This window comes from Palaemon carinicauda, chromosome 21, assembly GCF_036898095.1.
Source record: "Palaemon carinicauda isolate YSFRI2023 chromosome 21, ASM3689809v2, whole genome shotgun sequence".
Taxonomy (NCBI): Eukaryota; Metazoa; Arthropoda; class Malacostraca; order Decapoda; family Palaemonidae; genus Palaemon; species Palaemon carinicauda.
This window is the reverse complement of record NC_090745.1, coordinates 26820170-26846070: the sequence shown is the minus strand read 5'-3', so window position 1 is coordinate 26846070 and position 25901 is coordinate 26820170. Positions and strand designations below refer to the sequence as shown.

Here is a 25901-nt window from a genome sequence, read left to right as displayed (position 1 = left end):
TCGTGTAAAGCTTGGTCTGAAAAACAAGGGTGTGTTACATTTACAATAATGATTAAAATATCTCTGAATTGAATATTGAGAAGCGATAATAAACAGTGGTAGGTTTGGATTTGATTATGTGCCATAAAAAATAATTGTAAGTGGAGTGGAGTCATGGACTTTTTGATGATGCGTAATATGCCTTAGTGAAGACTAGAAAATTAAAAAACAGTTGAGACCTTTGAAAGTCAATAATCGACAGTTTTAACTGAATGTAGAGGGTCAAAATCATAACAATATCATCATCAACCTCTTTTCAACCTTATTAGTCCTACTGTATAGTAAGGTTGGCCGCTCAAGTAAATTTTCTCAATCTCTTCTTTGTATCTTTTTCCCTCAGCCCCACCCCACCCATATCCCTCCTCATTCATCCTTCCATCTGATCTGCTGATGTCTAGCACCCCTCCTCCCCATCAATTGTAAATTCTTAATTCTCTTGGTTGCTTCCAGGTTCCAACTCGTTCCTTCTTATTACATGGTTATAATATCTCCGCTAAGCTTCCCTATCCTTATCTTTAACATTACATATACTAAACTTTCCAGAGGTAATATTCCAGGATTCCCTCTCACCATCATTGTCCTGGTTCTTTCTAATAAATCCTCCCTCTTACCTCTTAAGTGCCCAAGATTTTGCCCCAAATAATAGTACAGGCCTGATAACACTCATATAAATCTTGGTTTTGAGCTATATGGCATTTTCTTGCCCAAAACAACATCAGTTACTTCTATCCATTTTTACCATGCTTCTGTCACTGTCTTATTGCTTTCTCGGTACATCCCTTCTCTGTTATATCTTGTCCATTCATGTCAGGATGCCTGAAAACTTTAAATCAATCAATCAATCAATCTTGTTCATTCCCAAGTAGTTACACTCATTGGTCTGTTTTAGCACTGTAGGTTACCATCTTCCACTTGAATGTTTACTTCTTGGTGTCCTTCTCTACTACTAATCATTAGCTTTGTTTTTCCAATTTTCACCTTCAATTCTTTCTTTTCTAGGGCTCCTTTTTATGCTAAAAAGCTTTTCTTTTTACCTCCAGTTCTTCTTCTGTGTATTCTATAATGTATAAATCACCAACGAGCACCAGTTACCACAATTTTTTGTCTTTAATTCTGATGACAAAGTGTCATAAAAACAAGGAACAAGAATAGCCTCATTAGCAGATCTCTGATAGAGGCCAAACTCCACAGCAAATGCCCCAATCTACCTATATTTTGTTTGTACAATGGTTCTTGCGCTGCCTAATACATCATTCTTACTAACGTTACCAACTTCTTCGATATTCTTGCATTTCTTAAACACCATACACTAACCTTCTTGGTACCCTGAAAAATGCTTTTTCAATATATATTAAACACGTGTAAACTTCCCTGTTTCATTCTAGTTACTTTTCTTGGACTTTATAATAATAATAATAATAATTCTGGTAGTAGACCCTCTTTCAAGCAGGTTTCATTGCAAACAATGGCTGCCTCAGTGGCATTTATCTTGCAATTGAGCTTCTCAATGGCTCAAGTTTTCTTTCATTCATCAGTATTGCAAACCGCCAGTAGGTGTGTTATGCTGTACATCAGTAGAGGGAAGCAAAATATATAGCGGAAGTTCTATAATTCTACTATAAAAAATAAACAGAAACATTCGGCGTTCATGGTTAGTTGCTACAAATTATGAGAGGGTGTCGAGTTGCTCTTGTCATTGCAGGTTTAGCGAGGGCGAGGAACAGGAGTCCAACAACCAGAGAACTGAAAGTGTACGACACCTGTAGGTGACGGAGCTTTTTTCCTAGCCGTCACTAGCATCACTGAATGGGCCTTTAATGTCCTTTTAGGACGAGGAAGCCGCCTATTTTGACATGTTAATAATAAGTTTATGAATACAGAGAAATTATGTTTAAATATGTACATGAAGTCCTTTCAACTTAAGACGGGCTCTTCCAGATGAATATTTCAAATTCAAGATTGTGTTTCTTGTGAACAGACAAAGTATTGAGAAATGTAAGATAGATATGAAACACTAAGGTTTTTAAAATTAGATTTCAAAGGATATTCGGAAAAAGATCGAAATACAGCAGTGATGTTAATTGTTGATTATGTAAGCGGAGTTTGGTTTTGGTACAAAGAGGATTAATTGACAGTGAAAGGAAAAGGGTTGAATTTATCAAGTCGTTTTTTTTTTTTTTTTTTTTTTTTTTTACAATAGATATATGCTGATTAAATCTTATGGTGATAAATGTAAAACATTTTTCAGAAAAATACTCTATGTAACTTTGTATATGTAACATTGTATTTGTTATTTTGCTCTCAAAATATATGAGCTCTGTACAATAAACTTTTTAGAATAGAAATGCAGATATCATGAACTGACTGTAAATTCTAGTCACTGTATAATTTATTAATAAAAGATTTTAAAAAAATGACATCACTGGAGTCTTGACACCAGCTCTCTCCACATGGTCATAGAGGGTCTATCTAAAAAACTAAGGTCCAACTCAGTTGCCATGCTAGTCCACCCCCCCCCCCAACACACACACACACCACAGACTGGTGAGGGATACTGCCAGTCATGGCGAGACTGAGTGACTGTCCTGTCCGGTTGAACGTGCTTTAATAATGAGTGGACTGGCTAGTCTCGCCGGGTTTCTCATGTTTACTCCCCATACACCACGATTGAGATACTAGACCGTGCCATACACTGTTAAGATTCACTGTATTATGCCAATCTCGGTAAAATCAGCACGTCAGTCCTTTACATGTACGCCCAGCTTTAACACATGTAAAGGACTACCTCACATATTTTGACATACAGTATTATACGCCAATACCTCGTCCCTTGATCAGAGCGCTTTTCCAGTTATAAAGTCAAAATTTAGGCCACAAGGTCCAGCGCTGCTCCCAGGAGGCTATCCAGCACCGGTGTACAAAGGGGATAACCCCGCATTTGAATAAAAATTCCTAGATGGACAATAAGATGGAAGAAAGGAAGCAGGGCCGAAATATGAAGTCTATACAGACCCCTAAGTACTGCGCTTTACAGTGTGTGTAAAGCACTATACTAATGATACTAACTCCCCCCCCCCCCCCCGCCCCCGCCCAAACAAATCTCCGGGCGCAGCAAACAAGAAGGAATATTAAATGGTAGGGGCCAGGGTTAAAAGAATACCTTTTAACCCTGGGTAGGGGCTATGAGGTATTCTTTTAACCCTGGGTAGGGGCTATGAGGTATCAATGGCAACCTCGTAAAGGCGTTTATCAGTGGACCATTAACTACCAGAAAAAAAAAAAAACAGCAGTATCGTAAGAGTTGTGATTTTTAACAAAAGTTTGAATGATGAATATAAATAAAAGAGAGAGAGAGAGAGAGAGAGAGAGAGAGAGGGAGAGAGAGAGAGAGGGAGGGAGAGAGAGAGAGAGAGAGGGAGAGGGAGAGAGAGAGAGAGGGAGAGAGAGAGAGAGAGGGAGAGAGAGAGAGAGAGAGAGAGAGAGAGGGAGAGAGAGAGAGAGAGAGAGGGAGAGAGAGAGAGAGAGAGAGAGTATTATAGTATTACAGTTGTTTGTAGTAAATGAGGATGAATCATTGTTTTGTGGTATTTGGTCACGCAAGGAGGATTGGGATTCGGGAATAGAGAATAATTCTGGACATATTGAGGGGCGAAGCACTGGAAAGGGTTGTCTTTCCTTTATTCTACAAACTTTTCTTTGTTTACTTATGATTTGGGTCCTATAACCAGCGATGGGGCCGGGGACGCCATTCAATGCTTAGGTGTAACTGGCAGGGAAACATCGTAGTTGCTCAATGAAGTAAAGAGACAAGATAGCAAAACAGCAGACAGACAGTGGACCAAGGCGATAGAAATTCGTTAAGATCCTTTTTGAAAAATTCGGTGACAATTACGGGGCCAACCCACGAATCAGCTGCTTATGAATGATAGGAAAAGTCGAAGTCAAAGTAAAAAACCTTTATTCCATTATAAAATGGTTATTCTGTTAGTTTTTCACCCCAATAACGGCTACTCTACCTGCAAAGTTTTGGATTTTTTGAGCTTTTTCCATATGCATATCATTAGTAGACCCCCATATCTTAATACAGTAGTTTATTACACTCAAGACCATGCTTTCCACAATAAAAGCTCGAGTAGTATCATCAAAGTAATCTTTTACTCTACTTAAATACATTAGAATGCCACTAACTCTTCTTCTCAGCTCGTCAATGTGAGTACTGAATGTCATGTACCTGTCCATGTGTAGACCTAGATTTTTCACATGTTGACTTATCTTTACTTCATCACCATCGCATTTTATTATAATGTCATTTGGAATTTTGCTAATATATTGTGAGCTACCCACAAACATGCACTGTGTTTTGGTGGCATTTAATAATAGCCCTTTTCTTAGAAAATATTTCTTAATTTTGAGCAATATTAGTTCAGCCCTTTTTATCAAGCTTCAAAAGGTAAGAATTCCATGGCAAATATAAACAATTAATATAGCAAAATTTTTGATAATGTCTGCTATGTACTTTCGAAAATTGGTTGTTTGTTAACTAAATTTGTGAATTACCATCTCTCAATTATTAATCTCTCCATCGTGCTGCAATTTTCATAAAACTATGTTGTGCATTCTCCTCGCTTACTCTTCGACAGAAGATGCAAAATTAATTTCGTTACCCAAGCATTTTCTCAACATAAATCTGTGGAGCTTTCCAGAAGTTAAAAGTCTTTACTTACATTGCGTTTTAAGTATTGTTGCAATTTACCACATACTAAACTACTGTTAGATTAAAATTTGTTTGCAAGTCATCGTTTAAATCACAATCAAATACCCATTTAAAACTAAATAAACAGTCAATGAACGAGCAAATCAGCGGATAAGGGAGACGGCCTTGGTTCTACTGTCACGCTATAGGGGTATATGGACGTGGGCTACCTCAACAGTTTGACGTTGTTATCAACACAAGGATAATCTAGTAACAAAATTCAGAAACAAAACTCGTATTACTCAATGTTGGTTCGCCTTTTCAATGCATTGAACATAAATACGATCATACATTCTAGTTTCGGAAATAAAGACGTAGAATCCGTTGAAATAATTTACCCCACTGGCGCTTGTTAGCGTTGTATGTAAACTATATACACCATAGCCCTAAAAATCAAGGGCCTAAACAAACACAACTTTACCGAAGCCACCAGATTGTACTTTATTCAAGATTGAGGAAACTCTCATGAATTCTGAAAATGCTCCTTACAAAAAAATCAGCCTTGTCCCCTAGCAAAACAACAGTACTGCTTAACAAAATAATTTCGTACTTACCATTTTCCAAGCCTTTGGAATTGCACCTGTTGAACTCACTAGCACAGACATGTTATTTACATCAAATGTCTCGGAAATTGGCAATTTCCTGAACTGGATTTCCCTTCCAATTTGACGACACTCCCTCGCGCACTCACAGGCCAGTTCGACTGGACAGACAGCGAGCTGTTTGACCAATAATGACTCTTGTTGAAGGCCTCAAGAAAGATAAATAGATAATACAAATGAGTCACACTACACGAGATTCAGCCACCCAACTGATTGGGAAAGTCCTGGAATGTATTCTTACTTCGCGTTCCGTTTCAGTGAAATAACTATATAACCTGGTTGGAAAGCCAACATGTTAAACACTTCACACCAGTCACACCAATATAAACCCATGCTCAACACTATTGCTGTAAAATATTTCTACAATTTAAATTACAGTGCAAGCTGGATATACACCGACGTCTTTATTTTTCGATCTTGTTACAATGTAATCAACTATTGGACATCGGCAGGGTTTCGCGTAATCTATAAAATATCTCGGGAATTATTTGTTTTCAAAAACAATTAAAAGGACTTCCCTATATCAATTTCTACATAGGAAACAAAATTCAGAGAATAATTAAAGCCGAAAAGCTTGATTGAAACCAAGCAAATATGGACAGACACCACAAATACGCCACGTGGTGTCTGGCCGCTAGGCCGCCTTTGAAACAGCCGAAGTCTGAGACCCAGTCCACCCCGACACACACCATCGTCATCTGAACTGACTGCTATGAGTTTGGTTGTTAAGTTCGAACTCGTGTTGACAACAAGAGCAGTGATCGGAAGTGTCTTGTGTATCGGGAACTGATTATTAATGCAAGTTTGGCTAACTTGGAAGTCAGGTTGGGCAAAATCCAGGCTAATTTCTCTTAAAGAAATTTATGATGCATGCTATTCATGATGAATAATCTTCGATCCTGATTTGCGCGTTTCCATCACCTAATTTCAGGTCTCTAATATAGAGAGAGCTCACGAAGAATCCTCATATACCAGATACATCATTGGGAGGGTAAGAGATAAGACTGACGTTAGTGATATAACGCACCGTAGCGATAGAATTAGTTCGCAGAAGTTCTGGGCAGTTCTACATCTTTAATATCAAAATGCAACCCTTTATAATTAGTTTTTACGAACACAGACCTATAGCTATAATGTGTTAAAAATTTGTAATGCCTACGATTAACATTTATAACCCTAAGTATTATAGGTAGTAGGTTGGTCAAGGCACCAGCCACCCGTTGAGATACTACTGTGACTGGCCAGTCAGTATTACATCGGATCCCTGTCTCTGGTTACGGCTTATTTCATCTTTGCCGACACATACACAGAATAGTCTGGCCTATTTACACATTCTCCCCTTTCCTCATACAATTGACAGCACTGAAATTATCTAACAATTCTTCTTCGCTAAAGAAGTTAACTACTGCATTGTAATTGTTCAGTGGCTACTTTCTTCTTGGTAAGGGTAGAAGATACTCTTTAGCTACGGTAAGCGGCTCTTCTAGGAGAAGGAAACTCCAAAATCAAACCATAGTTCTCTAGTCTTGGGTAGTGTCATAGCCTCTGTACCATGGTCTTCCACTGTCTTGGGTTAAAGATCTTTTGCTTGAGGGTACACTCGGTCACACTATTCTATCTTGTTTCTCTTCCTCTTTTTATTTTGAAGTTTTTATCCCTTTGTTATTTTCATGTTTTTATAGTTTATATATGAAAGATTTATTTAATGTTATTTTTGGTTTTTAATTTCTCTTATAGTTTTTCCTTATTTCCTTACCTCACTGAGTTATTTTCCCTGTTGAAACACTTGGGCTTATAGCATCCTGCTTTTCCAGCTAGGGTTGTAGCTTAGTAAGTAAGTAAGTAATAATAATAATAATAGTAATAATAATAATATCGTATTTAGTTTACAACCTCTTTCTTTTCAGACAATTTCCTTAATCATATACAATTTCTTACTTTTAATTTAAAGGGAAAATGTGTGACATTAAAGAAACGTAAAAATCGTTAAGAAGTCTCAATACTTCAGCAATGATCTTTTGCCAACCGCACATTCTATTCAAGTTACTGTACAGTATATTCACAATATAATATAAACCTAACCTTTGTCGCGCAGAGATGTTTATATAAATCATACATGTATACCAAGTCCTTTAAATGCACAAACATCAGTTGTGTACAAGCTAATTATAATTGATAGTCTTGGGGTCCTAAGTAGTACATACTGGTATTCTGCATGTACTCATGCCTACGAGTTGAAGTAAAATACAGTCTTGTCTTGAGGGATTTTACGAGTGGGGTTAGGTGGGGGGGGGGGGAGTTTCAGGAGACAGCAAATTTCATGATGGCGCGTTTGCAATCAATGTTGGGACCTTGTGGTGGTTATTATTATTATTGTTATTATTACTTGCTAAAATACAACCCTAGTTGGAAAATCAGGATGCTATAAGCCCAGGGGGCTCCAACAGGGAAAATAGCCCAGTGAGGAAAGGAAAAATAAAATATTCTAAAAAGAGTTACAGCATTAAAATAAATATCTCCTATATATATATATATATATATATATATATATATATATATATATATATATATATATATATATATATATATATATATATATATATATATATATAAACTTTAACAAAACAAGAGGAAGAGAAATTAGATAGAATAGTGTGCCCGAGTGTACCCTCAAACAAGAAAACTCTAACCCAAGACAGTGGAAGACCATGGTACAGAGGCTATGGCACTACCCAAGACTAGAGGAAAATGGTTTGATTTTGGAGTGCCCTCCTAGAAGAGCTGCTTACCATAGCTAAAGAGTCTCTTTTACCATTAGCAAAAGGAAAATGGCCAATGAACAATTACAGTGCAGTTGTTAACCCCTTGGGTGAAGAAGAATTGTTTGGTTATCTCAGTGTTGTCAGGTGTATGACAGAGGAGAATATGTAAAGAATAGGCCAGACTATACGGGGTATGTGTAAGCAAAGGGAAAATTAACCGTAACCAGAGAGAAGGACTCAATGTAGTAATGTCTGCCCAGTCAAAAGACCCCATAACTCTCTAGTGGTAGTATCTCAACAGGTGACTGGTGCCCTGGCCAACCTACTACCTCATATAAAGGTTTATTTTGATTTATCCAATAACAGCTAAAAGGGCAACATATATAGTTATGCAAACCATTTGTCAGACATTCACTTTATTTCACGATGACAATGTTGACACCTGGAACACAAGGAAATAAACAATATATAATACAGCTACATAGGAAACATAACATATAAACCATAATCAAAATCAATCCATTGTTCTCTGGTCTTGGGTACCATGGTCGTCCATTGCCTTGGGGTAGAGTTCTCTTGCTTGAGGGTAGGCTACACTCAGGCACTCTGTTCTATCTTTTTTCTCTTCCTTTAGTTTTTTTAGTTTATATATGACAGATCTATTTAATGTTATTTTTCTTTAAATATTTCATTTTGATTATTCATTACTTCTTTTGTAGCTAATTTATTTCGTTGCTTCCTTTCCTCACTGGACTATTTTCCCCGTTGGAGCCCTTGAGCCTTTAGCATCCTGCTTTCCCAACTAGGGTTGTAGCTTACCCTATAATAATAATAATAATAATAATAATAATAATAATAATAATAACTAGCTGAACTCGGGACGGATATTGTTTATGAGATTGGCATTGTCCCTCGCTGATGTTGCTCACTATCACGCAGTTCACTGTAATGTTGCTACATTTAACAACATGTCTAAGAAGGCTACATGATAGCTGTGTCTTTTCATCTTTAGATATTACCATGGAATTTGGCAGGAACAGAGAAACTGTTTCCAATCAATCCCTGAAATTTTCAATTGTATGTGATTATTATTCTAGGAACAATTCACAGTACTCCACCGCCAAAACTAACCATTCAACTCATACAGAAATAAAAGTTTTCTGTGCCTTTTCTATGGCAGATATCAGCATGAAAATTGGTAGGGACAAAGTAAATATCCATCCCATATATCCCTGAAAATTTCATTTACATGTGTGAAGAATTCTACGCGTAATTTACGGCATCGCTGAAAATCGGTCTCCCGCGGATATCGAAAAATGGCTACTGTGAACTTTCTATGGCCTGTATCAATACAAAAAAAAACTGGTATGAATGTAGTTCATATAACACCCATAAAACCCTATAAAAAATTATTTGGATATCTGTAAAACTCTATGAACAGTTTGCGGCTCCTTACTGATTTTTTTAGGTAAAAATCGTCACTTACGAACAAAACTGACAGCCAGGGCATCCTTATAACAGGTATGAACATGAAAATTGGCAGAAACAAAGCGTATAGGTATGTAAATAATCCTTTAAAATTCCATTTTAATATATTTATTGGTATAGGAGTTTTTGACCCCGCCGCCGAAATTATCGGCTAAATTATTCTAGGAACAATTTACTCCACCCCAAAAATTAACCATTCAGACCATACCGAAATAAACGTTTGATGTGGATTTTCTATGGCAGATATCAACATACAAAATGGTATGGACAAAGAAAATTACCATCCCATAAATCCCTGAAAATTTCACTTAAAGAGTTAAGGGGTCTTTGACTGTCCAGACAGTACTACATTGTTCTCTTCTCTCTGGTTACGGTTCATTTTCCCTTTGCCTACACACACACACCGAATATTCTGGTCTATTTTATACATATTCTCCTCTGTCCTCATGCACATGACAACACTGAGATTACCAAACAATTCTTCTCTCAAGGGGTTAACTACTGCACTGTAATCGTTCAGTGGCCGCATTCCTCTTGGTAAGGGTAGGAGAGACTCTTAAGCTATGGTAAGGAGCTCTTCTAGGAGGACACTCCAAAATCAAACCATTGTTCTCTAGTCTGTACCATGGCCTTCCACTGTTTTGGATTAGAGTTCCCTTGCTTGAGCGTACACTCGGGCACACTATTCTATCTAATTTCTCTTCCTCCCATTTTGTTAAAGTTTTATTGTTTATTTAGGAAATTTCTATTTTAATGTTATTGTTCCTAAGATTTTCTATTTTTCCTTGTTTCCTTTCCTCACCGAGCTATTTTCCTTGTTGGAGCCCCTGGGCTTATAGAATCCTGCTTTTCCAACTAGGGTTGTAGCTTAGCAAATAATAAAAATAATGTGGAATATTCTACAAGTAATTTACGGCGCCGCCGAAAATCGGCCTACCGCGGATATAAAAAAATGGCTACTGTGACTTTTCTATGGCAATTATCAATACGAAAATTTACATGAATGTATTTCACATAACACACATCAAACTCTGTGAAAATTATTTGGATATCTATAAAACTCTAGGAGTTGTTTGCTCCTCCTCACGGATTATTTTTTTAACTAAAAGTCAGTCACTTACGAACTAAAGTGACAGCCAGGGCATGTCTATAGAAGGTATGAACATGAAAATTGGCAGAATCAAAGCTCATATATATATATATATATATATATATATATATATATATATATATATATATATATATATATATATATATATATAAATAATCGCTTAGAATTTCATTTGAATATATTAATTGGTATAGAGGTTATTGACTCCGCCGCTGAAAATATCAGCTGCTCCCTACATCCCCCACCCCCGCTCCAAAATCTATGGTCAGGGAATGACTGGGGCTACAGGTTGGGTGAGATATCTTAAATAAAAGAAAAAATAGCATTTCATATAAGGTCACTCGATTCGTTCGCGACAACAACAATAATAATAATACTACTACTAATAATAATAATAATAATAATAATATGGTAGGTAAATGATAATATAGATAACACTACTATGGACTCATACGATATCTAAGGCCGGAACCACTTAGAAAGTGATGCTACATGTGGCACGTTGACACCGAAATGCCAGACATCTCACCCCACACGTCACCCTGTCACATAGACGCAGACACGTGCTCACGTTTGTCAGCTGACAGGATGGATACCTTGGATGATGTTGCATTAGTTTTATTGAGTAAGCAAAGAAAAAAGGCTGTTGCTGCCATTAGCATTTTCTATTAAGGAAGAGAAAAGGAGAATTTAATTAGAAAGAAAAAAAAATAAATAAAAAATGTCATAAAAGACTTATGTGGAACTGAAGTCAATCGTGTTTCCAGTCGTTGTCGTCGTTATTATCATTATTAAATTATTAATATTAAATTATTAAAATTATCTAACGCTTACAATGCTTCCAAGAAGCTAAAATTACTGCCAGATCTTTACTCAGACAGCATCTATAACGCTTACACGCTTCCAGAAATCTAAAATTACTGCACTCTCGGGATTGTAATAGGCAAAAACCAATATCATCATGAAAAAATAAATAATGTTGAGTTTGAAATTAATAACAACAGCAGAAACATTAACAAAGAACACAAAAACAAAACACACACACAAAACAACATAACCAAAACAATTGCTAATATGAAAATAACACTTAAATCAGCAGGTCGAACAAAATTTATTCTTTTAAATCCTAAAATTTTTTTATTTAAAAATGTAAAATTCATAACAGTAGGTTGAAAATTATGTATTTAATATTCTTTACAAATCAAAATCAAATTTCATTTTTACTTATAGACATCCCGGTCTCTGGTTACGGCTTATTTCATCTTTGCCTATTTACACATTCTCCTCTTTCCTCATACACAAGACAACACTGAAATTTCCAAACAATTCTTCCTCTCTGAATAGGTTAACTACTGCATTGTAATTGTTCAGTGGCTACTTTCCTCTTGAACATGTATTTTTTAAAGTATGGGCCTATTGAAATGTTATCCTTATTTAAAGAAATAGAAAAAAACAGCAGGTTATAATCACAGGATTTTTTTTTAGTTACAATGAAATTTTGCTATTAAAGTAAATGTAAGTGATGTTGAAGAACACAGTGAGCAGGTTCACTTATAGTCGACACTTGACCGCACACGCTTTCAGTTCCTGGCGTGTCGTTAAGTCCTGTATGACGCAGCCGGTAAAGATCTTTTTGGGCTCAAGCCATGTCGTCCTGATGGAATGTAAGGTTCCTTCAGTAGCTTCCTTTGGATATATATAACTACTTTAACCCAGTTCCTGGAACATCTGGGTTTCAAGATAAACACCAAGAAGTCTCGCCTCACTCCAGCTCAAAAGTTCCAATGGTTAGGAATCCATTGGGATCTTCAGTCACACCGCCTTTCCATTCCACTAAAGAAAAGGAAAGAAATAGCAGGGTCTTTCAGAAGACTTCTCAAATCCAAACGGATCTCAAGACGACAGCAAGAGCAAGTTCTCGGCTCATTACAGTTCGCCTCAGTGACAAACCCAGTGCTACGAGCACAGCTAAAGGATGCATCAGGAGTCTGGAGACGAAACGCATCTGTCGCTCGAAGAGACCTCAAGAGACCCCTAACAAACAGGCTTCGCTCCCTGCTCAGCCTGTGGTCAGAAGCAAGGACCTTGAAAAGATCCATCCCTCTCCAACCTCCACCTTCATCGCTCAACATCCACAAGGACGCTTCTCTGGAGGGTTGGGGGGGCCACTCCCACCAATGACAAGTTCAAGGAACATGGTCTCCCCTATTCAAGACGTTTCACATCAACATCTTGGAGGCTATGGCGGTTCTTCTCACCCTGAAGAAATTATTCCCACGTCCTTCGATACACATCCGTCTAACTCTGGACAGCTCGGTAGTAGTCAGATGTCTCAATCGTCAGGGCTCGAGATCGCCCCACCTAAATCAGGTACTATTACCCATCTTCCGCCTAGCAGACAGGAAGAAGTGGCACCTGTCTGCAGTTCACCTACAAGGATTCCGCAACGTGACGACGGACGCTCTATCAAGGACAAACCCCATAGAGTCGGAATGGTCCCTAGACGCAACATCATTCTCCTTCATCTCTCGTCAAGTCCCGGAACTACAGATCGACCTCTTCGCGACGAGCGACAACAAGCAACTTCCTCGATATGTGGCCCCTTACAAGGACCCCAAAGCGGAAGCAGTGGACGCCATGTCCCTGGACTGGAACAGATGGCCCAAGATTTACCTGTTCCCTCCACCCAACCTTCTGCTGAAAGTCCTCTCCAAACTGAGAACCTTCAAAGGGACAGCAGCCCTAGTGGCTCCCAAGTGGCCCCGGAGCAATTGATTCCCCCTAGTCCTGGAGCTACAGCCCAAGCTGATCCCTCTGCCAGGCCCAGTTCTCTCCCAACAGGTGCAGAAGTCGACTGTCTTCGCTTCATCAAAGAAAGTCAAGGATCTTCATCTCATGATTTTCTCTCCCTAGCCGTGAAGAAAAGGTTTGGGATCTCGAAGAAAAGTCTAGACCTCCTAGAGGAATATAAAACAAAGTCTACCAGAAGGCAATATGAATCATCCTGGAAGAAGGGGGTATCCTTCGTCAAGGCAAAAAATCCTACGGAAATCTCCATAGATTTTTGCATGTCCTTCTTTATTCACCTTCATGGACAAGGCTTGGCAGCCAATACGATTTCCACTTGCAAATCGGCCTTGACCAGACCACTTCTATACGCCTTCCAAATAGATTTATCCAACGAGATCTTTAATAAACTACCGAAGGCGTGTGCTAGACTCCGTCCAGCACCTCCACCGAAACCCATCACCTGGTCCCTGGATAAGGTGCTTCATTTTGCCTCTAGCCTGGACAATGATTCTTGCCCTCTGAAGGACTTGACTCAGATAGTAATCTTCCTTTTTGATCTCGCCTCGGGAGCCAGAATCAGTGAAATAGTGGCATTATCAAGAGAAGAGGGCCAGATGCAGTTCGCCGACACGGGGGAACTTACCCTCTTCCCCGACCCCACGTTTCTCACTAAAAATGAACTTCCCACCAAAAGATGGGGCCCTTGAAGAATCTGCCCCCTGAAGGAAGATGTCTATCTATGCCCAGTGGAGAGTCTTAAGGTCTATCTTCAAAGAACTTCTGACTCTGGTGGAGGACAGCTTTTCAAAGGAGAAACGTCGGGCAGCGACCTGTCACTAAAACAACTTAGAGCGAAAATCACCTACTTCATTCGCAGAGCGGATCCTGACAGTACACCAGCAGGTCGCAATCCCAGGAAAGTCGCCTCTTCCCTAAATTTCTTCCAAGGAATGGACTTCGAAAGCCTCCGATCCTTCACAGGCTGGAAGTCCCCTAGAGTGTTCTTCAAACACTATTCGAAGCAGGTGCAAGAAGTCAAGCGATTTGTGGTGGCAGCAGGTAGCCTGATGAAACCTGCTGTTTAGTGCTGCATAGGACAGTGAGTTTTTCGGGACTTTAACTCAAATGAGTGCCTGTGTTGACCCTAGTGCGATACATAGTGATTTCAAGGGACACTTAGTGTCACTAATGGACTGTCCTTTACCAAGGTGGAACGACATAGATTCGTACACGTGTGCCACATGTTCTCGGACATGAAGTGTATTTTGATTTAAAAGACTGGTGTTCCTCGGGAACTAGTGATTACAGAAAAGATTGTTTCCCTTTCAGATTCTGCATCACCATCTTTTACCATATCTATGTCTATTATTGTATTTTATTATTGTACATAAATTTTCATATTTCCATGCAAATTTCAAATAAAATATTTATTTTATTTACCACATGTGTCTCTTTCGCTCCTATTTTTATATGAAAATATATTGCTGTTCGCGTTTTACTGAACCTATTCTAGAGTTATTATGATTAGTATACCTACTATCTCTTATGTACTCACCTAATGGTATAAATTTGTTCCTACACAAATATTTACCCTTCTGATCTGTCTTGAGACCAGAACGATTTCTTATCCAGGTGAGTCTTTCTTCGTCAGATTACTTCGAGATGTTCCTCTTGTCCTACTAGGACCTTCCTCGCCAGGGGGACGGGACGCCAGGTCATTGTAATGCCTCTGGTAGTGACATTTAACGGAGATGTCACGGTCTCTTTGGTCACCAGACCACGGAATGTTTATTCGGAGTACCAGGCACTTGAATTGGGAACAAATCCACGATACATTAATTCTCTAGTACACTTCCATCAGGACGACATGGCTTGAGCCCAAAAAACGGATTTTGAGCGAAGCGAAAAATCTATTTTTGGGTGAGATGGCCATGTCGTCCTGATGGACCCGCCCAACTGTTCCAGTTCAGCCGGCTAGGCCCCTCCCTGCTGTATTGTATCACGGAGGCTGGTGGTGAGCTAGAACGGAATGAAAAGGGTGGACGTGACATCACACAAGTATGGTGCCGGTTTGTTTACGTTGCGAGTATCGTAACAGTGACGAAGGGAGGGTAACTTTGGAACGGCACCTCAGTTACCTCGACACATTCCCTCGCCACATTCCCCCCTCGAAGCGTAAACGCTAGGTGGGGTGCAGATGGCCATGTAACGTGTTAATGCATGCATCCCCTGTTGATATACGATATTCTAAAGGGATAACCCTTAGAGTACTCGCTCCAGAAGTTAGAATTCTGTGAAAACCTTTAGTTTAATTCTCTGGGAATATTATAGTAGTTTTATATATCCAAAGGAAGCTACTGAAGGAACCTTACATTCCATCAGGACGACATGGCCATCTCACCCAAAAATAGATTTTTCGCTTTGCTCAAAATCCGTTTTGTTACCACTTTACATTTCACCCGTAACACCTTGCGGGTCACGCGTCACGTCACTTCTCATATGATTCCAGACTACGGTATGCCCGGATAAACGCCAAGACTATTCTGGAAACAACATACCAAACCGAAAGTTTAATCCTAATGTTTATGAACTTAGATGTGCTTAATAAATGCTGTGTGTATATATATATATATATATATATATATATATATATATATATATATATATATATATATATATATATAATAAATTTAGCACATTTAGACATGTTATTTTTCATATTCAAATAAGCCATATATCTTTCATTCATTAATGTCAGGATTTTTTCTTCGTGGCCAAGTGGTATGTCACTGTTGATACAAGTTTCGTGGACCAGGGTTCGATTCCGGGCCGGTTAGAAGCTAATGTCTTTGAGTGGTTTTGCCTGGGGCTCTGATCCCGAGGTCAGTTAGAGAATCTAGACATTAATGTATCAAAAATATATGGCTTATTTGAATGTGTATATATATATGTATATATATTTCTCTCTCTCTCTCTCTCTCTCTCTCTCTCTCTCTCTCTCTCTCTCTCTCTCTCTCTCTCGTAACAGGATTTTGTTAAAAAAAACTGCAAACACTATCGCGAAGCCGCTTGCAATACTGCTAAGACAAAGTGTAGATATGAGCGAGATATATGTTAAACATAAATTAGCTTATATAACCCCTATCTTCAAAAGTGGATCAAGACTAGAGGCAAGCAATTATAGACCTGTTAGTCTAACATCACATATTATGAAAGTGTATGAGAGGGTAATAAAAAAGAAAATAATGGATCATTTGGTTAAAAATAATTTGTCTAATATAGGTCAACACGGTTTTGTGCCCGGAAAAAGTACAGAAACCCAACTGATAGCACACTATGAAAACATATACAAAAATATGATAAATGAAAAAGACACAGATGTGATCTATCTAGATTTTGCAAAAGCCTTTGACAAGGTAAACCATAATATATTAGAGAAAAAAATGAGAAAGCATAATATTGTGGGAAAGATAGGAAAATGGGTAAAAGAATTCCTGCAAAACAGAAAACAGATAGTGGTTGCAAATGACGAGAAATCAGATGAAGCTCAGGTAATATCTGGCGTGCCACAAGGTACGGTATTAGCTGCACTGCTGTTTGTTATTATGATCTCAGACATAGACTGTGATGTTGGAAACTCTGTAGTGAGAAGTTTCGCCGATGACACAAGAATAAGTAGAGAAATTACTTGTGATGAAGATAGGAACTTACTACAAAGAGATCTAAACAAAATATATGAATGGGCGGAGATAAATAGGATGGTATTTAACTCCGATAAATTCGAATCAATGAATTATGGAAACAGAGAAGGAATGGTATATGCATACAAGGGACATAATAACGAGACAATCACAAACAAGGAAGCAATTAAAGACCTTGGAGTAATGTTAAATAGGAATATGTTATGCAACGACCAAATAGCAACACTGTTGGCTAAATGCAAAGCAAAAATGGGAATGTTATTCAGACACTTTAAAACAAGAAAAGCTGAACACATGATTATGCTTTACAAAACTTATGTACGTAGTACACTCGAGTACTGCAATGTGATATGGTACCCACACTACCAAAAGGATATTGCACAAATAGAGAGTGTACAAAGGTCCTATACTGCTAGAATAGAAGTTAAGGACCTTGACTACTGGGAAAGACTGCAACTCTTAAAACTATACAGTCTAGAAAGGAGAAGAGAACGCTACATGATAATACAAGCATGGAGGCAAATAGAAGGAATTACTGAAAACATCATGGAGCTAAAGATATCAGAAAGAGCAAGCCGAGGTAGATTAATAGTGCCAAAAAATATACCAGGAAAACTAAGGAAGGCACACAGGACATTAATCCACTACGCACCAGCATCGATAATGCAGCGACTATTTAATGTGCTGCCAGCTCATCTAAGAAACATATCAGGAGTGAGCGTAGATGTGTTTACGAATAAGCTCGATAAATACCTAAGATGCATCCCAGACCATCCAAGAGTGGAAGATGCAAAATACACCGGAAGATGCATTAGCAACTCTCTGGTGGATATACCAGGTGCCTCACACTGAGGGACCTGGGGGAACCCAAACAAAAAATAAGGCAATAAGGTAAGGTAAGGCTCTCTCTCTCTCTCTCTCTCTCTCTCTCTCTCTCTCTCTCTCTCTCTCTCTCTCTCTCTCTCTCTCTAGTTAGCAAGTTTTTCTTTATTTTTCATTTTATACACATTTTTAAAAAATATGTTCACCTTAATTGTTCTTCTCTGCATTTCAGCTAACATAGAAATTTAGGCCATACTCTCCACCGCACAAGAATAAACTGTAGCAAAATTATTAACATTCAGCAGGTTTACTCCAGACTAGAAATTTACATAGTTTCACGAAACAATAGGCCTAATTGTTAGGAATAATATTTTTTCTTGAGCAGGCCTCGAGTCAAAAGAGAATATTGCAATTGAACATTTTGAAAGAAAGTGGAGTCAATTACACGTCCAAAATGAATAAAATCATGTATATATATATATATATATATATATATATATATATATATATATATATATATATATATATATATATATGTATATATATATATATATATATATATATATATATATATATATATATATATATATATATATATATATATATATATATATATAATATTATATGTATATGTTACGACTGGCAAGTTAATCAACCTCTCGAATTCTAAACTCCCTTATTTTATCATATATTAAAACTGTTACACTTTAAAATAATAATACACAAATTCTGAGACCGTTAAATAACTCCTAGATAGAAATATATAAAACACTGAATGTCCAGAGGTCTCCTAAGCACATTCAAAACCAAACTGGGTAATTACTCTTAATCATTATTAATACGTTTTAGCTTACTTTGGTTCTTAACAGGAATACGAGCAGAATCTGGTCCTAAATAATGATGATTTGAATAATACACTCTTAACAAAAACAAATATATTCTAAATGAATTACAGCAATTTGAAAAGAATTTGCATATCAACAATAAGTCACTGGGAAAATTCAATTCTGAATAAAACTTAGAATAAGACAAAAATGTTAAGATCTGAAATTTATATAAGAGCTTGACTTGAACCATTATATCTGTATAAACCTTAATCTAAGAAAATAAATAATGCAATGAAAATTATACAAAAATTCGAAATAAATCTTATAATACAATGTTCAAGTTTGACACATTGAATAATATACAGTATAACCTGATCACGTAACAAAAACTATCTTCCCTGCAGGGCCGTTTACAAAAACGTTATACAATGCCAACACTCACCCCAATATAATGAATTCATAATCACCTTTTATTCTTGCGTGACACACGATTTGCTTTGGGGCGCAGAGTCCCTTAGAAGAGGACACGCTAACGTAATGTTCACTTTCGACAATGCACTGGGTTACAGGCCTGAATGAGAGAGGGAAAGGGGAAGGAGGCTATCTCAGGCTGCGGTTCTATCTCGATCTCTACGTCTGTCTGTCTCTCACTCTAATCCAACCTTGGGTCACCTTACATATGAACTTGGCTAATTCCAGAAGGTTCCATATATTTTGGGAAGCGTAGCCTCTGCCTAAGGGCATCAGAGTTTCTAACTAGATAAAAATGTCAAGAGGTGAATCAGGGGATTTCAGGCAACTCTCAGGTACACATCAATGCACCTACGAGATGAATCTCCCAGTTAGCTCCGCCTACCTATTGTCCCCGAAATAAAAAAAAAAAGATAACATCCTCTCACCGGGCATCGCAAAGCTTCGAAAGCATGTGTCACTAACCATTCTCTCTCTCAAATATGATGCAATACACCAAAATATATAAAAGAACCTTACCCAAGCCCTTGTTCCTATCTCGCATGAATCCTACAACACTCAAATAGACTGCATAAGACTTCATAGCAAACATATGTGAAATAAAAAGAAAATTCTTAAAAAAATATGTAAATTCACATATATTAACTTGAATAAAAAGTACAATGAAATTCACGACGAAAGTCTTACGTAATTTACATAAAATACTTATATCGACATGAGAGGGGCTCATTTTATGGGCTGGGTATCATCTCTTCAATGCACAAATGAAAACAATATATGGAATACAATTAAGATTATTAATATACTACGATATGTACTCTACACCTGACCAGCTTCGTAAGATAGCTCCCCTCCAAAAACAGATTATTTATATTGGGTCTGAATCCATTAATTCAGCCCGAGATAAATAATCTGCAACCACGTTATCTTTACATGTTCGTTATCTTTACCTGATATGTTCTTTACATAAATACAATATGGTTGCAAACATAATGACCACCTAGTTAACCTTTGATTTTTACTTTTCATCTTATTCACTAAAGTTAAAGTATTGTGATCTGAATACAATGTAATTTCTTCATTTTGTGGTCGACATACGTAGATTAAAAACTTGTTCATCGCTGCGATCAATCCCAGCAGTTCCGTTTCAACTGTCCTGTCGGCTCCTTACTGCTTTGACGACATAACACACACAGGATGAAGAATTCTTTCCTTATCTTCTTGCAATAAGACAGCTCCAATCCCGTTATCCGACGCATCCAATTGGATAAGGCCTTTCTCATTGAAATCTGGTGCTTGAAGTCTAGGTTTTGAAGTTAATATGGCCTTCCTCATATTTTTCCCTTTTCCTGATAGCTCAATAATGTAGGTCTGGTCACTGCTCTCCTCCAAAACCCGCAATGGTTCTGGGAATTCATTGGCGAGAGGGAATCTTCTTTCCGATGTGTAGACCAACACTTGCTGTCCTACCTTAACCTGTCTGTTCGTACTTTTCATGACAAGCCTTTTTTCGCTCGTCCTTGCATTGTGTTCACGTCTTATAGGGAAAATTTCCTTAACTCGCTGTTTCCTTTCCTCAAATTCTTGACATTTCCTTCCTCTGTTTCCACTCATTCCTTCCCTTTTCTTTGGTCCTTTGCTGAAGGGTCCTGCAACCTGTCTGTTCGTATTCTTCCTACCAAACCTTTCCTTCGTCTGTCCTTGACTCGTCGTCTTCATGCCTTCTAGGGAATATTTCCTTATCTCGCCGATCCTTTTCCCCAAATTCTTAACATATTCTCCTTCCATTTTCTCTCGATCCTTCCATTTTTCTGCTATCATTTTCTTCGGTCCTTTGCTGAAAAGTTCTCCTCATACTTCCATCGGGCGTAAGGGAGCTTCCTTGATACACTTGTTGGGCTTTTCAGCCGTTTGACATACGTGACATGCACGGCAAATTTGGCTCGCGTCCTTATGCATGCCAGACCAGAAAAAGTGTTTCATTATCTTCTCCGTCGTCTTCCTTATCGCCATGTGTCCCGTCTTGTGCGCTATCGCGATCACCTGTCTTCTCAATGGTGCGGTAATTAATATCTGCCGATATATCCTCCATTCACCATTCTCAGGGATACCGGCGGGTCTATGCTTCCTCATAAGCAACCCATCCTTACAATAATAACAAGTCGGAGACTGCTGTGCCTCCGTCTCATCCACCGCACGGTACAATAACTCTGTTAACGGTGCATCCTTCCGTTGCAATCTTATCAGCCTTTTCTTATTCACTTGTCCTACTTCTAACGTTGAATTTTCTATTGCTTCCAAGTCTATTTCTTCTTTGTCTACTTGTCCACTCATCTGTCATTCCTCTTCATTCAGGCTTAATCTTGAGTTCCCTTCTTGCGTATCATCAAGGGAATCCTCTCCTTCGAAAAATAAATTCTGCAAGTTTATTTCTTCCAGGTCCATTGTTTCTTTGTCCTCTTGATCACTCGTCTGTTGTTCCTCTTCGCTCGGGCTTACATTTGAGTTCTCTTTTTGCATATCATCAAGGGAATCCTTTTCTCCGGAAAACAAATCCTCCAAATTTATTTCTTCCAGGTCCATTGTTTCTTTATCCTCTTGTCCACTCGTCTGTTGTTCCTCTTCGCTCGGGCTTGCTCGAGACTTCTCCTCTTGCGTACTTTCAAGGGGACCCTCTTCTTTGGAAAACAAATCTTCTAAGTTCATCACTCTTTTGATTTCTTCTTCTTCTTCGGCAGCCACTTCCTTCTTCATACTCCTAGTCGTAACACCACTAGGAACCAGCGAAGGGTATTCCTCACATTCAGTTGTAGACTATATCTCAAAGGTTTCTCCGTTACAATGGGACAAGGCACGAATGGCGCTCCACCAACCTCATTACCCAGCAGGACGTCTACTCCTTCGATAGCCATTGAACTCTTAACCGCAAAGTCAAAATTACCTGTCACCAACTCACATGACAGTTCATACAGCAAATGGGGGTGACCTCCTTACCTCCTATTCCCTTCAAAATAATTGAGTCCCCTGTGAGAGACTGTTCCACCATAGGATGTACTCCCCGTACAACCACACTATGGTTACAACCTGTGTTGCGCAATATCTTGACCGGGGTTCGCTCACTCCCGTCTATTGCTGCTAACATACCTTTATAAATGTATGGTTTAAAGACATCCATGCTGTTTGGGTTCGTCCAGTTCGTTGTGTAAACAGTGGCTGGTTCATTTTCCTCTCCGTCCTTTCCCGATTGCTTAGTCTTCGCATTCTGTGAAGTCAAATTATCTTTAATCACTTAGGTGACTGCTTTCGGTTGGTTTGACCAACATTCCTTACTGATATGGCCTCTATTGCCACACTTAAAACAGACAATATCAACCTTCTGCACTTCTTTCACAATACTTGAAGGAGGACGATTCGACGTTTGTTGCTGTGGTACTTTCGCATTCTGCTTAGGGACAGTACCAATGCTACTTCCGTTGTTTCTGTTGACCTTGTTCCCGTAGTTATTTCTGAACTGGTTTCCATGATTCAGCGAATACTTGACACTTGGTCGGAACGACGGTAGAAACTTTGTGCCCGAGGAGGGTTTACGACTGATAATATTGTAATGTTAACTTAGCGAAGCGGCTTTATCGAGTTTCTTCACCTCTCTCTCTCTCAAGTACATTAGAATGTGTTCGAGAATTCCTTGTAGATACTGCTCAAGTATTATCAGTTCTTCTAAATCAGCCATCTCCTTTATGTTAGCAGCCTCTTTCTATCTCTTAAAACATCGTCGTACCTTGTCCTTTTTCAAATTTTGGAACCTTTCATTATAATATTCATGGGTCATCTGATACACTTGCAGCACGCTCCTCTTCACTTCTTGATACTCCATTCTCTGGTCCTGAGATAAGGATAAGTAAGCACTGCGGCCCTTCCCAAAGAGCACACTGCAATAACACAGACCATTTATCGTCTGGCCATTTCATCTTCGCTGCGACCCTTCCGAAATGATCTAAGAGCTCATCTGGGGACTCTTCTGTGAAACTTGGAATTAACCTCTGGGCTTCTGACACATTAAGCAAGGGTTTGTGCCTAGCAGGAGTCGTTTCGGTTTCCATCTGCACTTTCAGCTGGAAACGCGTATGCAAAAGCTGTAACTCCCGCGTATACCTTGCTTCTTCCATTTCGTTTTCTTTCTCACGTCGTCTTTCTTCTCTCTCTTCTTCTTCTCGCCTTGCTTCCATTTCCTTCGCAAGTCGCCTTTCTTCTCTCTCTTTTTCTCGCCTTGCTTCCATTTCCTTTGCATGTCGTCTTTCTTCTTCTCCCCTTGCTTCCATTAATCTTGCATGTCTTTCAATCCCTCGGGGTTCTTCTTTCTCTTCAGCCATCCTCTTCAACATAATCAAATTCTCCTCCGCTGAAGGTACATCGAATCTCAGCCTCTACATCCTTATCTGCTTTCATGCTTACAGTTTGAGGGTCAACCGGTCCTTGCTTCGTTAAAAATTCTTCCTCAGCTTCCTCCAACAGTTCACGAGCTCCCACAATATTCCCTTCCGACAACTTTCCCGAGTTTATCAACACTTCTAAGGCTAGACACTTAATTTGGGCCTTATTCATCCCACTCATAGCATGGCCACCACATGCCATTAAGATCAAGAGCCACTGAGCTTTAGTTACATAGCTTCTGACAATTCCTGAACACGGGTAACTTAAAAACTCTTGGATATTGAACTGTGCCATCTTGTAATTTTACAATAATTTTTGCCTCTCCAAAGAATAATATACTGACAATACTCAAAATCCTATCAACACTGTACTATTAAAAAAGACCTTTAATCAAAACACGGCCCTGTTATCAGCAATATTTAAAACAGACTCGCTCGATTCCCGGGTCTGGGCACCAAAAATATACTATATGATATGGATCCCGGGTCTGAGCACCTAAAGTATATTATACGATTATGACTCCCAAAATCTGGGTATTAAAAAATATACTATACTATGGCTCGTGACTGGGAACCAAACATATAATATATATACTACGACTGGCAAGTTAATCAACCTCTCGAATTCTAAACTCCCTTGTTTTCTCATACATTAAAACTGTTACACTTTAAAATAATAATACACAAATTCTGAGATCGATGAATAACTCCCAGACAGAAATATATAAAACACTAAATGTCCAAAGGTCTCCTAAGCACACTCAAAACCAAACCGGGTAATTACTCTTAAGTATTACTAACACGTTTTAACTTACTTTGGTTCTTAACAGGAATACGAGCAGAATCTGATCCTAAATAATGATGATTTGAATAATACACTCTTAACAAAAATAAATATATTCTAAATGAATTACAGCACTTTGAAAAGAATTTGCATAACAACAATAAGTCACTGGGAAAATTCAATTCTGAATAAAACTTAGAATAAGACAAAAATGTTAAGATCTGAAATTTATATAAGAGCTTGACTTGAACCATTATATCTGTATAAACCTTAGTCTAAGAAAATAAATAATGCAATGAAAATTATACAAAAATTCGAAATAAATCTTATAATACAATGTTCAAGTTTGACACAATGAATAATATACAGTATAACCTGATCACGTAACAAAAACTATCTTCCCTGCAGGGCCGTTTACAAAAACGTTATACAATGCCAACACTCACCCTAATAAAATGAATTCCCAATCACCTTTTAGTCTTGCGTGACACACGATTTGCTTTGGGCCGCAGAGTCACTTAGGAGAGGACACGCTAACGTAATGTACACTTTCGACAATACACTGGGTTACGGGCCTGAATGAGAGAGGGAAAGGGGAAGGAGGCTATCTCAGGCTGCGGTTCTATCTCGATCTCTACATCTGTCTGTCTCTCACTCTAATCCAACCTTGGTTCACCTTACATATGAACTTTGGCTAATTCCCGAAGGTTCCATACATTTTGGGAAGCATAGCCTCTGCCTAAGGGCGTCAGAGTTTCCAACTAGATAAAAATGTCAAGAGGTGAATCAGGGGATTTCAAGCAACTCTCAGATACACATCAACGCACCCGTGAGATGACTCCCAGATAGCTCCGCCTACCTATTGTCCCCGAAATACAAAAAAAAAAAAAAAAAAAAAGATAACATCCTCTCGCCGGGCATCATGAAGCTTCAAAAGCATGTGTCACTGAACATTCTCTCTCTCAAACATGACGCAATACACTAAAATATATAAAAGAACCTTACCTAAGCCCTTGTTCCTGTCTCACATGAATCGTACTACACTTAAATAGACTATGTAAGACATCATAGCAAACATACGTGAAATAAAAAATTAATTCTTAAAAAAAAAATGTTAAATTCACATATATTAACTTGAATGAAAAATACAATGAAATTCACAACGAAAGTCTTACGAAATTTACATAAAATACTTATATCTACATGAGAGGGGCTCATTTTACGGGCTGGGTATCATCTCTTCAATGCACAAATGAAAACAATATATTAAATATAAACAAAATTATTAATATACTACGATATGTACTCTACACTAGACCAG

The 25901-nt window shown here is 38.3% G+C and overlaps 1 protein-coding gene across 2 annotated transcripts in view; it reads right to left on the bottom strand.

Moving 5' to 3' along the window:
- The window catches only part of LOC137615228 (eukaryotic translation initiation factor 4E-like), a 111803-nt gene that overhangs the window by 74423 nt on the left and 11479 nt on the right, over positions 1 to 25901 (bottom strand). The window contains exon 1 of one of the 2 annotated variants that reach the window (XM_068344910.1): positions 5347 to 5611. The exons of the other annotated variant lie outside the window; for it this stretch is intronic. Coding sequence (XP_068201011.1) covers positions 5347 to 5397 — 51 coding nt within the window. The 5' untranslated portion in view covers positions 5398 to 5611. Of the gene's footprint in view, positions 1 to 5346; positions 5612 to 25901 lie in introns of those variants that run through there. 2 annotated transcript variants of the gene reach the window in all.